Source organism: Macrosteles quadrilineatus, unplaced genomic scaffold, assembly GCF_028750875.1.
Source record: "Macrosteles quadrilineatus isolate MER2022 unplaced genomic scaffold, UCM_ALF_1.0 Scaffold_1__1_contigs__length_201487025, whole genome shotgun sequence".
Classification (NCBI taxonomy): domain Eukaryota; kingdom Metazoa; phylum Arthropoda; class Insecta; order Hemiptera; family Cicadellidae; genus Macrosteles; species Macrosteles quadrilineatus.
The window spans coordinates 74,285,748-74,301,725 of record NW_026542594.1 but is presented as its reverse complement, the minus strand read 5'-3'; the positions used below and the strand labels follow the sequence as shown (position 1 = coordinate 74,301,725).

The 15,978-nt window shown below is 35.2% G+C and overlaps 1 protein-coding gene across 7 annotated transcripts in view; it reads right to left on the bottom strand.

Moving 5' to 3' along the window:
• Positions 1-15,978, bottom strand: part of LOC128983604 (major facilitator superfamily domain-containing protein 6-A) — a 117,154-nt gene that overhangs the window by 41,679 nt on the left and 59,497 nt on the right. For all 7 annotated transcript variants that reach the window (XM_054402960.1, XM_054402959.1, XM_054402962.1 and 4 more), the window contains one exon: positions 7,231-7,473. In XM_054402960.1, the coding sequence (XP_054258935.1) occupies positions 7,231-7,473 (243 nt within the window). The remainder of the gene's footprint in view (positions 1-7,230; positions 7,474-15,978) is intronic.

Sequence of the window (15,978 nt, the reverse complement as noted above, 5' to 3'; positions counted from 1 at the left end):
TTAAGTTTGTCAGGTTAAGTGTAAGAGAGGGCCATGTGGCCCTAACTTTGCCTGGTAAAATAAAGAATTTTTCATTTCATTTCATTTCATTTCAGAATCCTTTGCCGAACTTGAAGAATTTGTTTGCTGAACTTGATAAATTACAAAGTATCCAAAATATATTTACAAAAAGTCACAAAAGTTAGACAAAAAACTACGTAGCAAAGTTGTTGCTGTCAATAGTTTTCAACACTTGTAAATAAAAACCAAACACTTATGAAAAGAAATATTATATACAGAAGAATTAACACATGGGCCTAATCAGAGTCCTCACCGCTACTTTGGTCTAGGGTCACTTTGGCCCTTTTTCTGCCCCTCTTTAGCCTCAAAAAGTGCTGCATTTTGTGGAAGCATTCTCTGTGAACACCCACATTACAACTGGGGCACCAAAATCTATACCTGCCTCTAGTTTTGGTGTGACCACAAACGATACACTTTCTTTCTTGTCTTTGAGGCAGTTTTTCAAGTCGGTGGTCACCGCAATCTCCGTGGGGTCCAGGAACTGGTCCAGGTAAGGCATCGCAGGTTGCTTGGCCTACGAGGGATTCTACAATAGATATGTGGAAATCTCTTCTTGATACAGGTTTGTCAGTGCTCTCTTTGTACAGAATGTAAGCATTTACGAGCGCAATATCAATAAAATTGAAGAACAGCTTCTTCCAGTACTTAGAAGTGGTGCGGTTGCAAGACATATGGTACACAGATTTATCGCTTACATCGACACCACCCATAAACTGGTTGTAATGGTGTATCAAAACTGGTTTCATACCTCTCAGTCCCTTTTCACTGGTAACAATTTGATCTTCCGCATGGTATGCTGTAGAAATCAAATACACAATTTTCCTACTCAGTTTCTGACGGTAACCAACCAATAACAGATTTCCCTTTCTAAAGTATACTGTTTCCCTTTCTCCTAAGTAATAGTTTTTAATTCTTTTTGATAAAAATTTTGACTTTTTGTTTATGGTTCCGGTGATGAATGTTTGTCGTTCAAGGAGGTTCTCAGCCAACGGAATTTTTGTGTAAAAATTGTCTGTAAAGACATGATATCCTTTGTCAAACAATGAAGATTTTTCAACCAAGTTCTTTACTACCCTCTCAGTAAATAACTCTTCATCATAATTAGATTCAGCAAGGTAATCACGTCCACTGTATAGTTCCATGTGCATAACATAATTGGTGGCACTATCGCAAAGTTCGAACTTCTTAATTCCGTATTGTTTGTGTTTCTTATTTGGCATATATTGAATAAATATGCATCGGTTCTTTGTTCCTACTACACTTTCGTCGATGGAGAGTTCCTGATTTGGTACAAAGTGTTTTTTGAAACTTGAATTCAGATGATCTAACAACCACCTTACTTTTATCCAATGGTCATGTCCAGGCTGACCCCTCTCAACAGTGCGGGCCGATGTCAAATGCAAGAAACTTCTTATGAGTAAAAACCTATTTATCGCCATGGTGTTTGAATAAAATGCTATATGTTCTGTTTTTCTAGTGTCCCAATATGATTTGATGTTTTTTCTAACTGTCATTCCCATATTGATAAGAATGGCAAAAAACTTTTTCATTTCCTGTATGGAAACATTGGACCATTTTTTGAGCCTAGACTGTGGACTCAAATTATCTCTCTTTTCATCTAATGTTCTTTGAGCATAGGCATTTGTCTCTCTAGTAATGAGATTCCAAAAGGCAGCTGTCAAAAATAGGTTCAAATAATTGATAGGGGAAGAATTTCTGGGGGGTAAATCTTTGGGTCCTGTAGCCCTAACTTGAAACTGAGGTCTGACATCTTTCGGAGGTTCGGGGGGATACACCCTAATCCAAGGTTCTATCATAGATAAAACATACTCCCTTAGTAGATTTCTCATCCTAATGGAACAGCTGAAGACGATTTTATTGTTAGTTCTGTACGGTTTATGTAGAGGTCGTGTTTTGTTTACAATTTGTTTCCCGTTAATACAGTCATTTAAAACCTCGTTTAGCCAAATAATACTATGTAATCATAAACAATAAATTGTCCCCTAGTTATTTAACCAAACAGTAAAGTACAAATCAAGAAATTAACCCTAAAATAATACAGTAGAAACAAAATTTCGTCGACACTAGCGCCCAGTGTGGCGTACATGAACTAGACATGAAAAACGAGCTTCAAAATTTACAATGGGATGAGAAGTCTACTTGTGTTGGTTAGTCTATGGTTCTATGTTTTGCTGTAACTTACTGGTATTAGCCTAGGCCTACCTGCATTAGGGTCTTGTTCATTTTCAATTTCAAGATTTTCGTCAATATCTGACGTCTCTAAATCGTTCAAATCGGGCACATACTCCTCTCCACTCCCTGACGAAAAGTCTAGCAAAGATAGTTCAGAATCTGAATGATAATTAACATCAATGTCACTACCAACTTCATCCGGATCGTCAATAAGTCCTTCAACATCACTAATTTCATCTTCTAGTGCATTACGTATATCACTACTGTCCATTTTTACCACTAAAAACGACGATAAACGTACAAAAACACACAAGTCACCGATGTGAAATAACCAAGTTGTCTAAAACACGAACGTCAGCTGTCTGCTACCATTACGATCGGCTCAGAGAACATACAGCGCTGAGACAGACCTCTGGAGAAAGCTTAGAATATACAGGGTGTCCACAAAAAATTTGTCATTAATTTCCATGACTTTCCATGACTATCCATGACCATTTACCGTTGATTTCCATGACTCACGAACCATGACTATCCATGACCATTTACCGTTGATTTCCATGACTCACGAACTTTACACACAAATTATAATATAACATACACACACAAATAATACTGCCTGGACATGTTATTTTGCAGAAAATACTGAAATATGTAATAACAGATAACAATGGAGTACAATAGGTACAACAGTGAACTAAAAGAAACCGAAAACTCATAGAATAATACAACTGTAATAAATTGAATTGTCGAACATTTGTGAAAAATCCTGAAAAATGCTATAACAGTCCGGGTTACGGCTGACTAGAGCATTGAATGGTCCCCTCAAATCCATCCATAATAGGAAATTTCCATGACTTTCCATGACTTCTTGCCTATTTCCCTGACTTTCAATGACCAAAATTTTTTTCCATGACTATCCCTGACTTTCCAGAATGTGGACACCCTGATATAACGAAAAGAACGATACCTAACTCGATCCAATTCAATCCGATTCAGTCAGTCATAGAGCCTTCGCCGTAAACAGTGTTCGTGAGTCGCTGCAGCGACGCATGACACTCGGAGGGTTAAATGATTATGATGAAAACTCACATGAAAATAATATACTAAATAAATATGATAATTATGGTACATTACACCACTCCAATACACCAACACTCACAATTAATTCTGACACTATCACTGATACTATTGAACAAAACCAACTACTAGACACCGAACAGAAAAGTCAACTTGTCAACTTACTCCTCAAATATCAAGATACATTTTCGGACGCTCCAGGATTATGTAACAAATACCAGCATCACCTTGAAGTAAAGGAACCAACTACATTCCAAATGAAGAACCCGAAGAATAATCAAGCATTATTTACCCCAAGCAATGAAGAGATCTAATCACCTCAAACCTGTTAAGTGTATTCATGACCTAATTGTAAATATTGTATATAATATCATTCTATTCAAGTGAATTCGTATACCTCATTAATCTTCCAAGAACTTATAAACTTGTATTTGTTTCACCTTGTTCATTACTATGTTTTCTCTTATTCAGATGATATAACTTGTTAATTTTAAGTATTTTCCTGTTCAAATATTAATGTTTTCTATGATAATTTTGTTTACATTATTCGAAATCTAGTATTGGATACTCAAATACCAGATTTCTGAGGGGATATTTGAGATGTTCAAAAATTATCCTCATTGTTTACTTTTGAATTTGTATATATAAGTTGTTTATAAACCATGTGTTATGTATCCAAACACCTAGGCCTACTATTAGCTAAATTAATACCTCTAAATTATCACATGTTTACATACAGTAAGAGGGCAAAAGGTTTCACCTATTGTAAATTTCCATATTTCACATTCTCATCAACCACTTTCTTTTATTATTTAATAAGCTGGAATTTATGTAATCACTGGAAGTTATTTATACAGTTTGAATTATTTTACAAAATTATTCTTCTCTTTCACTTTCAAAAATATAATTAAAATACTCGATATAATACCAACCAATCATAAGTAACAGTGAATAGTGAGTGACATCAAGAAACCAGTGATAACCAATTGTTGCAACAGATGTATGAAATTTAACATCAAGATTTTCAATTGCATAGTAAGTGACGAAGAAGCAAGGAAGGAATCTGATTTGAAAATTTTAATTGGTGATTTAACTTAACAGTATTTAAACCTCAAGATCTATCTCAATTACTTAATACCTATCATTTCTACATCAAGAAATATTTTGTGATGAAGACTACTATAAACTTTTGGGTGAGATCAAACTGAACTTGACTTAGGCCTACTTTGCTAAAATACTCACATTGCAAAATTTCTATTGACTTTTGCCGTTTTGAACTTTAACCTAAATTATCATTTTACTAAATTCAAAATTTGAACTTTCATCTTTTCAAAAGTGTATACCTAATTGAACTGTAACTTTTGATGAACATTAGGCTTATGCCTATCCAAAATCACATAAGCCTACTTTGAGCCGGCCCGATACTCCTAGAACCCTGAGATAATAATTCCATCTAAATTTATAACCATATTTGTACAATTTGATAAATAAAAAGGTTTATATGTGTTCATTATTGTAAACCCTGGACATTTATTTATTTACCAACACACATAGACTAATAAAGAACTTTACACGCTATTGTATTTTCTATTGGAAAATTTTTCAACTACCTCTATAGAAGAAAGTTTGAATTGATAACAGATAACCAACCACTCACACGAATATTTCACCCAAAGAATGTTCCTCCAATGACAGCTGGTCGACTTTTACGCTATGCAGTTTTCCTTTAGAGGATTTGAATACAACATCAAACATCGGAAAGCAGAACAACACCAAAATGTAGACTTTCTATCCAGGATTTTTCAAACAACGGAACATCATGGTATCGACACAGCACTGAATAAAGAAGAAGATGAAATAGAACAGAACTCAATCCTTCAAATCTCATCAATCAACATCACAAGTGATTCAATTTCAAAAGAAACTGCGTACGATCCAGGAATGAAAGATCTTATGAAACAAATAAAAGAAAGTGCAAATGATCCAATCTACTCAACCAATCAAGGAATTGTATTCAGAGGAGAACGTTTCTACACTCCAAGATCACTACGCTCTCATGTTTTAGAAGAGCTTCATGCAACACACATAGGAATGGTAAGAATGAAGCGACTCGCAAGACTCCACTGTTATTGGCCCGGAATTGACCAAGACATTGAAAATAAAGTTCGATCATGTGCAGCTTGCTATTTACAGTCAAAACAGCCGACAAAAGTTTTTCACCCTTGGGAAATCCCTAAGGAAAACTTTGAAAGAGTTCACATGGACTACGCAGGACCATTTAATGGACACCATTTCCTATTAGTGATTGATGCTAAATCTAAATGGCCTGAGGTTCGAATAACCAAAAACACACCATCCACGGCTACGACAATAGAATTTCTAAATGATATATTCTCTACAAATGGATATCCTGCTGTACTAGTTTCCGATAATGCCACCATTTTTACTAGCCAAGAATTTACAGACTTTTGCCGACAAACAGGCATATTTCAAAAATTTATCGCCCCAGGACACCCAGCAACCAATGGGTTAGCGGAACGCTATGTGCAAACGTTAAAGACATCTTTGAAAAATTGTGCTGAAGATCCTCAAAAGAATATTAAATCACAAATTCAAGACATACTGCTTCGCTACCGAGCTGTACCTCAACAATGCGGACAATCACCGGCTGAACTGTATTTGAATCGAAAGATCAGAACAAAACTAGATGCTCTCAAACCACCTAAGAAAAACACATCATTACATCCAGGCTTTCAACAAGTAAGCCGCTCATTTAAAGTGGGGGAGAGAATATTAGTACGTTCCTTAGACGGCTGGAAGTTCGGAAAGGTGGAGCTTCAACTTGGAGCTCTGCACTACAAAGTCAAACTGGACAACGGTTACATTGGCAAGAGATGAGGTTACACTGATCAAGTTCAAGAAAACATCAGTTCCAGAAACAACAGACAACACACACTCCAGCTCATCTTCTAAAGAAAATACCAGTTTGCAACAACAGAACGTGACATTCAAGGACAATGATCTGGAAAATACAGAAGTTTCAGCAGAAATCAGGCTTAAAAGCAGAGAAGATAATAATGATCAATTTAAAAATGCAGAAATCAGGCTTCAACCCAGTGAACATAATAATCATCAAACAGATGACAATGCTTCAACAGATGTTCCTCGCAAATCAGCCAGAACAAGAAAGCAACAAAAAAGACTGGACTTATGAATCAAATTTAGTGGGGAAGAAACTGTGTATCTCTATGTTTCAAATGCTATGCATTTAATAATTTAATCATCTGTTAGTTCAAAAATTTGATTAAATCAATGTAAATAAACTAGTGACAAAATAAGGCTCATTTTTCATCTTACATTTATTTAACTATTTATTTCAATATATAAACTTACAATACATAACAAATATGGTTACTGTTAACAAATTGTTTGTATGTATGGAATTGTCTTAGTTCATTCTCATACATGACTTGTACTCCAAGTTCTATATTTGATTAGAAATTAAATAAAGTTACAATATTCTGGAGGTTATGAGTTTGCAATAAAAGTTGCTTTTATAACAAGACATATTAGATTATATCAAGGCCACACTAAAAAAACAGGCCGTAATGCTCGTCAAGCATGACGTCAAGATAGAAGACGGCAATGACGTAATTTTGCCGTTTGTGATCAGCTGCTTGATTTAATCTTTCAGTGGAAAATAAATAAATAAATATACGTCATAGCCGTCTAGAAGACGTCATGCTTGATGAGCATTACGGCCTGTTTTTTTAGTGTGGCCTTGATTATATCCTAAAAACTAGTACACTACTAGACAACTTACCGGTATAAGTAGTTTAGTTATGAATATTTGGATACCAGTACAAGATAGACAGTTATTGCCATTGAAGCCCTACGTACCAAAGCCATCGTCCATGCCAGCAGCAATGCCCTGCATAGTAGCAGAGGCGCCTGGGGGACTGATGTTGCTTGCATAGGCTACTACTGTTGTGTATCCAAGAGCGTAGCTTGGTCCTTGTAGTAGCTCCACACCCAGCACCCACCAAGGGTTGGATATCAGCGACAGAAGTCCAAGTCTCAGCATGTAGAACAGGAAACACAAGGACATGCAATGTTTGTAGCCTACTGCAGCTAATATATTACCTAGAACAATCAAACAAACCTAATACTATCAGCTATAAAATATGCACTTCAACTATTCACTTCACTTTTCAACAGAGGAAATTAAATCGGTAAAGCAATAAAACTATAGTTCGGCCACTTAGAAAACGACCTGCGCGCTAATGCTAAACCTATAGCAACTATAGGAACAAATTTTAGGTTATACATCTAAAACCTTCAGTTACACCTTCAGTGTTTAGACATGAATGCCTTAAAAAAGTGTCAATGGTTGAGTGAAAAGATGTACAAAATGTTGTTGTTAGCCTTATAGAACAAGAAAGGAATCTATCGAACTAGGCCTAGTCAGGACTATGACCAAAAGGTTGGTTCTTAAAACTCCCAATATCTATTTCGTTAGGTTAGAATCAATATGCAATTCAATACCAATCCATAATATTACTGTTTGAATTAATTGTCAAGTTAATTTTGTCATTACGTGTTTTCTTTGTTTAAAATTTAATTTAGTTCAAAAAGCAATCAAAAAAGTTAAAGAAGTAAAATCATATCAAAGTGATATGTTGTGAAGAACTGTGCTAAAATAAACTCAGTGTTGTTATTACTTGTTATTTGTAACTTTGCCTGTGATATCACTGGGTGTAGAGTGGAACGAATCGTGAAAAACCTTAACTTAGGTTACAAATTTAAGAATCACAAAACTTGGTTTTTTCTAACCTTAGAGCTTACCCCGTTAAATGCCTTATTTAGAGTAAAGATGAGCTAGATATTCTCATTAGGACAGACAACTATTTTAAGAGTCCTTGGAGCCTAGATAGTCTAACTCGTAAAACAATAAAAGAGCTACAAAGGAAATGTATAATGTTTGAAAAAATATTTTGAAATGGTAAATAACTCTTCAGCAGCTGTTTGGAATTAACAAAATTAAATTGCTCTTATGGTGGGCAAATCCAAGATGGCCGTTAGCTTCCATAGACTCCCTTGGTGACCAATTCAAAACTACAAAGAACATTTCTAATCACACAATATACTAGACAAGGTGAAACCCGTCGAAATCGACGGTTACTTTCAAGGCTTACGTTAATTCATCTAACTGTGATAAATTGGGTGAAATATACATATTTTGAGAATTTTGCATTGTTTAAAAAGTAATAAGTGTAAAAACAATAATGATATTAATTAATTGTGTTAGTTGCCAAATTTGGTTGATCATTCAATGAATAAAATATTCCCCATACCAAAAGTCATCGGAGTTTTAGTATGTTATATGGCATCTCTTCCTTTGGAAGAACCTTAAAATAGTATTGAAATCGTATTGGTGGATCTTTTGTAGTTAAACACCGTGATTTCATCAGTGTAATATGATTTTATTTGAAAATAAAATATTTTTTGGGAAGACATACTCTAATTTCAAAGGGAGGTATATCCGTTACAGTGTAAGTTTAATTTTTCCTTCGTCACGTCGCGTCAGTTCATATCGTACTTCTGTGCCTATGAATGAACCCTCTAGCATAGTTCTGAGACATTGACTGTGGGGTTACTGTTAAAGGTGGAATTCCTTGACATGGGGGATGTCAGTTAGTTTGTCTCAGCCTTATCAATAACATAAAGTTGTCAATATAATCTCTCTACGATATGTTAGGTGTAGTGGAATATACTTGAAGTGAAGTTGGCTTTTATTCTTGAACTGTTAGGGGCCTCCTAGTTCATATGGTCTTGTGACTTCATTGGCAACAAATAATACAAATGACATAGCAATGGGACATTTCCAAAAAGCAAAAATACTGTAAATTGGCTGTTACGTATATATTGAGGTTTACATACATCAACGTATCTTATAAAGGATTATGTGATCTAGTTTAAAAGGAATATGACCTTTCTGTCATGACAGTAGCTGCTTAAATAGTATTTTCTCCTTGTACCATATTTTACAGCCAAAATGTTGTGTTATTTTCAATAATGTTACCAACCCAGTGCGCCAAAGTCCGTAATGTAGGCAGGTGCAAATAATTTGTCAAGATGGGTACCATTTTAAGCAAGGTTTCTATGTTTGAATTTTATTAGACACGAAAAGAGCAGATATTTCTACATAAATATATGATATGTGTAGAATAATATGACTAGGGTTGCTTTCAGAGAGGTGAAAGCCAGTTGAGCGGAACAAACGTGATTTGATATTTGTATAAGTAACTAAATGTAAAAAAAGTCAATAGATGTACTAATGCTGGTTTTATTGATTAAAATTATTATAATAATTCAGATTTGTTTTTACTACATCTTGTTAATCAGATACCTCTTCCAAAAGTGCATTATGGTAGTTTTGACCAGGAAAATATTACAGTAGTTGGAATCTGGTATTAACATCCAAAAAGGGCATTAAAGTATAAAAAAGAGAAAGGAAATTTAACATTCAAATTCAACTGTAGCCTACAACAAAAACATTGGACTTTATTTTTCACCCTTACAATCGGTTAAAGTAGGCTATATTAAAGTATAAAAAAACAATAACTATTAAAAAAACGAGTATTAAAAGTATTACAACAGGAGGGGAAATTTGACATTTAAATTCAACTGTGCAACATAAACATTGGTCTTCATTTCAACCCCTGCAATCGGTTAAACTCAGCTTTCTTTGCTAGAAATAATTTATGATTGTTAATACCAAGTATTCTTGATGGAGGATATGATTGTAATGTAACTGGAATGTAGGTCTTCTACCATTATTAGGACGATTAAGAGACGGTATTTTAATACTGTCCTTAATAATACCATTGGCCATTGGATACAGAAGATTTTGATGAAAAAGCTGGTTACAAATTTAACATGGGGATGGAATGTCTCTAGTTGTATTGCTAGTCAAAGATAAAACATAGGCCTACGAAAAATGTAGGGCTATTTTAACGTAAGACTCAAATGTAAAACACCTTTAAAAGACTAAAATGAACTGGCTGAAATGTAGGCCTAAACATAAGTAATAAGTAAACATCGCATTCAGCCACAGCCACCTCTAATACTGTATTAGAGGTGGCTGTGATTCAGCTGATTTAAGGGAAAACAGAATAATAATAAGAAGGGAAGTCATGCCTTAAAAATACAATGTAGATAATATAATTAGAAATTAGTAGCCTACTTCTGGACAGGCCTAGACGATTATCCATACCTTGGTTAAAAGTGTACTTCTATAAGTCCAGGTAATTAATTATTTACTTATTACAGTTGTAACTGGACGTATGTATAGTCCGTGGCTTGGCAATCAAATAACAGTATTTATATAGGAGAGGCTACTGTTGTCAACATTTGAAATTACTGAATTGTTACCAAATTACTGTTTCACAAAACGCAGATTCCATTTTCAGCCGAGCCATTAAAATGAGGATTTGACGAACAATTATTAATATTACAGAATAGTATTTAATGATATACAACTTTTCACATTTCATAAATTATATGTTAGTTTTGCTATGGTCAAAGGTCCAAATCCAAATGTTCTTTTCATTTGGTTTTTATGTAGTAATTTGCTAGAATCATTGACTTTATATAAAGTCAATGCTAGAATACAGTAGATGGTTTGTTAAGACCATATGCAAACATTTTTGAAATCGTTTCCCCGTTTAACCAACTGTTCCAAAAGATAGAAATTATATGGTGCAACACAAATAAACAACTCGATCACCTAACTATAACCTACACTTTACCTCCCTAATCTAACCTTACTTCAAAACACTTAATGTAGTCACGAATACTCATAAACCCCGACCTACCTTCCCTACATGCCTAAATTAGATCAGTGTTCAATCTGCGTTTTATTAATAAGTGTAATAACTTACTGCACCGTCGATGTAATTCAACATAATATAACCTGTGATGTATTATCGGATTAAATATCGATTTCGATGCGGTTCGATATATCGCTTATTAAATCCTGATTTCTAACATTGGCTGTTATTAATCAGCTGGCAACACAAATAGTTTCCCAAGAAAGTAGTCACTGGTCCGTATCCCTCCGCTCCTTGTTTATGCTCCGCGCATTGAGAAAGTAGTTCCGTATATTTTCTCGATTTTCAGTGAATTCCGCGTCTTAAAAAAATGTTTTAACGGCATTTTCTTGTTTATTAAAATCATAGGAATGGTTTAAAAACGTTTGAAAGAAAAGTCTAGAAAGTTCAGAAATACCTTATGATTATCTTGTTTACATTTTTCTTGTAAACAAAAAACTTTCATATGGCTACTTTAGTCCCATAAGCCTAATGTTAAAATTTTGAAATTTTAAGTTAGTTTTAAATTGCGTTAGCATTATCTAATTGAAATTTGTTTGTTTATTAACCATCTCACTATTAGTCTGAGTAATCTTGTTAAATTTAGCTGAAATGTGTTCTGCCGTTATTGAGTGATGTTGCTTTATTTGTTGCATTGAAGTTGATCCCAAAGTGCTACGCTCAATAAAATGTAGGCAAAAGTGGTGAAAAAGGCAGACACCAACCCGTACAATAGATATAGGCCTAAGAATAATTTAAGAATTCAAGAATTGTTCTGATAAAAGGATTTTCTACTGATTTCATAATGGAACGTTATATTGCAAAACATGACATGATAAAGAAGAAAATCAATTTTAAAATCTGAAAATAATGTTGCAAATACTTATTTGGTAAGATTCGGTAACTCCCAATAAATGTGTGTTGTTTGAAATGCAATTTAAAAATGAACAGCTGTTTTATTAAAAAGTATTATTCACATGGCCAAAATGTAAACAACTCTGTGGAGGGATCTTTAAAGGCTCCTGGGGCAGAGTCCTAAGGGATTTTGCTTAGTTTTTCTTTTGATAACTTTGATCTACAGACCAAGACCTTTCTTTGGACAACCCTACCAAGTTTCTACGCCCAGCCGTTCTCTCAAATTAGTGGGGACAAAGTTTCCAATTAAATATTTAAATTCCCCCATGTTAATCTTATGGGAGAAACTCCAACTTTGGTGGCCTGTGGGGCAAAGCCCGAGGATTTTTATTACAGGAAATGGTGAAAGGGGGCGTCTACACAAAAAATACTTTATTTTGACACGTCGTTTGTAAAAATCCGTCCATTATTAACGGAGGAGCAGTGTTTCGTAGAAATCGCCTTCACGTATTATATATAAGGATATTTAAATTATAATCACTTTGGTGTTTGAAAAAAAAAATATTTTAGGACAATAAATAACTATTAAGCAGCTGTTTGAAACAATCCAACATGGCCACCAGCCTCCAAGGACTAAGTCAAATCAAATCAAATCAAATAATTTATTGTCCATAAACATATAAACAATGCATAGACAAAAGTCACAAATGTCAAAATAAAAGTCATAAAGCATTAAGCATAAAGCATAAAGTGTTCAAAAGCCTTGGGTAAAAGAGCAAAGGAGATGGGTACTTCTGTATTATATTGATGAAAAAATTCTCGTTATAGGTGTAAACAAGCAGCTTTTAAATATAGACAAACAGGTTTTATTTACTAAATCAATAAATAGAGTTACCTTCGTCAATCAGCTCATTGTAGTATTATATTGTTACGGCCGTTTCAGCATATTCGTGCCATCATCAGCCGTTCAGCCTTAGTGGCTGATATTTGAAATCAGAAGAAGGATTCAATACCAAGAGGGCAAAGTACAAATGATAATGCAGCCGCTGACACGACACCGCAAGCAGGGCCGGCTTAAGGGCCGGGCAACCCGGGCGGCTGCCCGGGGCGCCGTGGGTTAGGGGGCGCCGAAACGCCGAAAAATTTTTTTTTTTTTTAAATAATATTTTGCACACAATTAATTGTTCTGTCGCGGGGGCGAAAGCGCCCGCCATAAGAGATCATGAAAATAACTTGCATTACATTTTTAGAACTTAAAGCAACGTAAACTTTGATAATATGGGTCCATAACATAACAGTTGTTTAGTAGTTTTGCATAGGCTACCTCATATAAAATACTAAATATTTACAAGCTTACTCGAGCTCAATACATAATAGCGGCCAGGTTACGTTACGTGCGCCCCACCCCCTTTTAGAATCATAGACTCGTCCGATGACTCATGCAACCAGTGGTGAGTGAAACGTCAAATGGACAGCTCTTAATCCGCACGCTGCGTTGCAGGTTGAATTAAGATTACAATTAATTATACGTATCTAATTGTGTTAAGTGTGTGTGTATGTCATGTGAGTATTTACGTGTGCTACAAACAAATTGGAAATGTCCGGTAATAAAAAACCTTCGGGAGCATTTCACCGCAAAAGGAAACTAGAGCGTTCTAAAGAAGATGAGAAGCAATCCAAAGTGTTGCAAAAGTTCTTGACAACTGCATCATCAAGTGAGAAAATTGACAATACTACAAATAAGGTAACAAAACCCGATGGAAACGAAAAGGAGATATTATCTGAGAATACTTCGCTTCTTCCTGAACCACCAGTTATTGACAAATCCGTTGAAGTAAGTAAAGAGATCATGATATGTGTTTTTATTTTAGTACTTAGGATTAAGGGTGCGCTAGACCTGGGCTCAAAAGTCTCAGCACGATGTTGCTAACCGCCGCTAGGAACGGGGAGTACGAAAATCAGTCGGAACGCTGTACAGTACAGGAATTGGGGGGGGGGGGGGCGACTGAAAGAGCGGCGCGGACGGAGGGGAAATTGACAAGATGGCGGCGGTAGTCTGGAGCTCCTGTCGCCCCTATTCACCCGCACGCGCATTGTCACACCGATCCGTTCCATCCGCGGCCTGGTCTCCGATCCGGGCATGAGATCGGGGACTTCTTTTACGCTTATTGAGTACCGTAAAACAGAGAACCATTAACACTCGTAATTTGGGTCTATTATTTTTTTTATGTACCTGTAGGTTTCTTTTTTTAAACGTAAATTTAAAAAGGCTTAATTTTTATGTTAAAAATTCAAGCAAACCATTCAAAGGCAAATTTAGTTTGAAAATGTAAATGTCAAGTCACAGTAATTGTGTAATAGTTGTTATGATAATGGTTAACACAGTAAAACATATGGTTTTACATGTGTCTGATATCTCTAGATATTTATCACCAAGTATAATTGTTAATTTCTCCATGTTTATTCCAGTTTATCGAGGTAAATTTATAAATAATGGTTTGATTACGATACTGCTCTTTTAATCCAACTGCATTTTTTTGTGTCCATTTCCATTTAAACTTACCTACATTTGAAATATAAGTATAATTTTACTTTCTCCCCCCTATACATAGTATAAGGAGAAAGTATTGTTTTCGTCAGAATTAACAGTGATCCGGATGATTCGGGCCCGGATAATCCGAGGTTTACTGTAAATGCAAATTTATTTGCTGGTATTTTTTTTGAAAGATAAGATGTGAACGTTAAAATAATTGTAAGCATCAGAGTCTTAACTGCTTGTAGTCAAAACAATTTTGTAAGCCTTTATACAATTTTTATATGCTCGGGCTCGGGCTGGTACTTAATTTTTCTTATTTTTTCGCAGGAACCGAAACCTGTAGAAAACGAAGTTGTATCTCATGATCCCGGAAACTGGCCTGCTAACATACCGACCTCTATTAGCGACATCATCGTACAACGAGGACCTGAACAAGTATTTGATGTAGAATTCCCGGTTAATAATCAAGGACGTCGTTTCAGCGTAAATTCCTACCGTAGGCGCATGGACAATGGTGAAGAAATTTCGCGTCCCTGGCTTGTATACTCAATATGTAAAGACGCAATTTTTTGTTTTGCCAGAAAACTGTGGCAGCAAGCCTATGGACGTATTGAAGTACTTAACGAAAAACAGGTTGTGTGAAAACTTTCCTAACCTGTGTATTGCCCTCAGGATAATATTAACTATACCGGTAAGCGTAGCCTCGGGAGAAAGGAGTTTCTCCAAACTGAAGCTAATCAAAAACTACCTAAGATCTAACATGTCCCAAGAACGACTAGTAGGACTGTCACTAATGTCAATCGAATATGACGTGTTACAAAAAATAGATATAGACACTTTTATTAAGGACTTTGCGGAAAAGAAAGCTCGAAAAGTTTCATTCTAACTTTCATTTATCTCTGTCCGTGTCCGTAGGATTAAGTTTGTTTATGTAAAATAAAATTCTATGTTGAATTATACATTGTTTATAATATCTTCATCTAACCCCGAAAAATACTTTCGAACAACTCTTAAACGCAAAACATACACTTTAATGTTTGCACAAAATTGATGGACATTTTTCTACAATAATTTTTCTATTTTGCTAAAGTATTGTTTTTTTTTTTTACTTAAAACTAATTCAACTAAGTAATATGTTCAAATTGAAAACTATATCACTGAAAATTATTATAAACTCACTGTTAGTTTTAATGCTTCAAAAAACCAGTTGGAGGGTATATTTCTCCCATTGCTTGATTTTGATTCAACCGGGAGCATCACCGGGGAGGGGGGGGGGCGCCAAAACAGCAGTTTGCCCGGGTTAGTATTTTGCCTTGAGCCGGCCCTGACCGCAAGAATGATTCCAGTCAGCTACTTGCTTGAGTGCGGATATGTGTAATAAAAAGG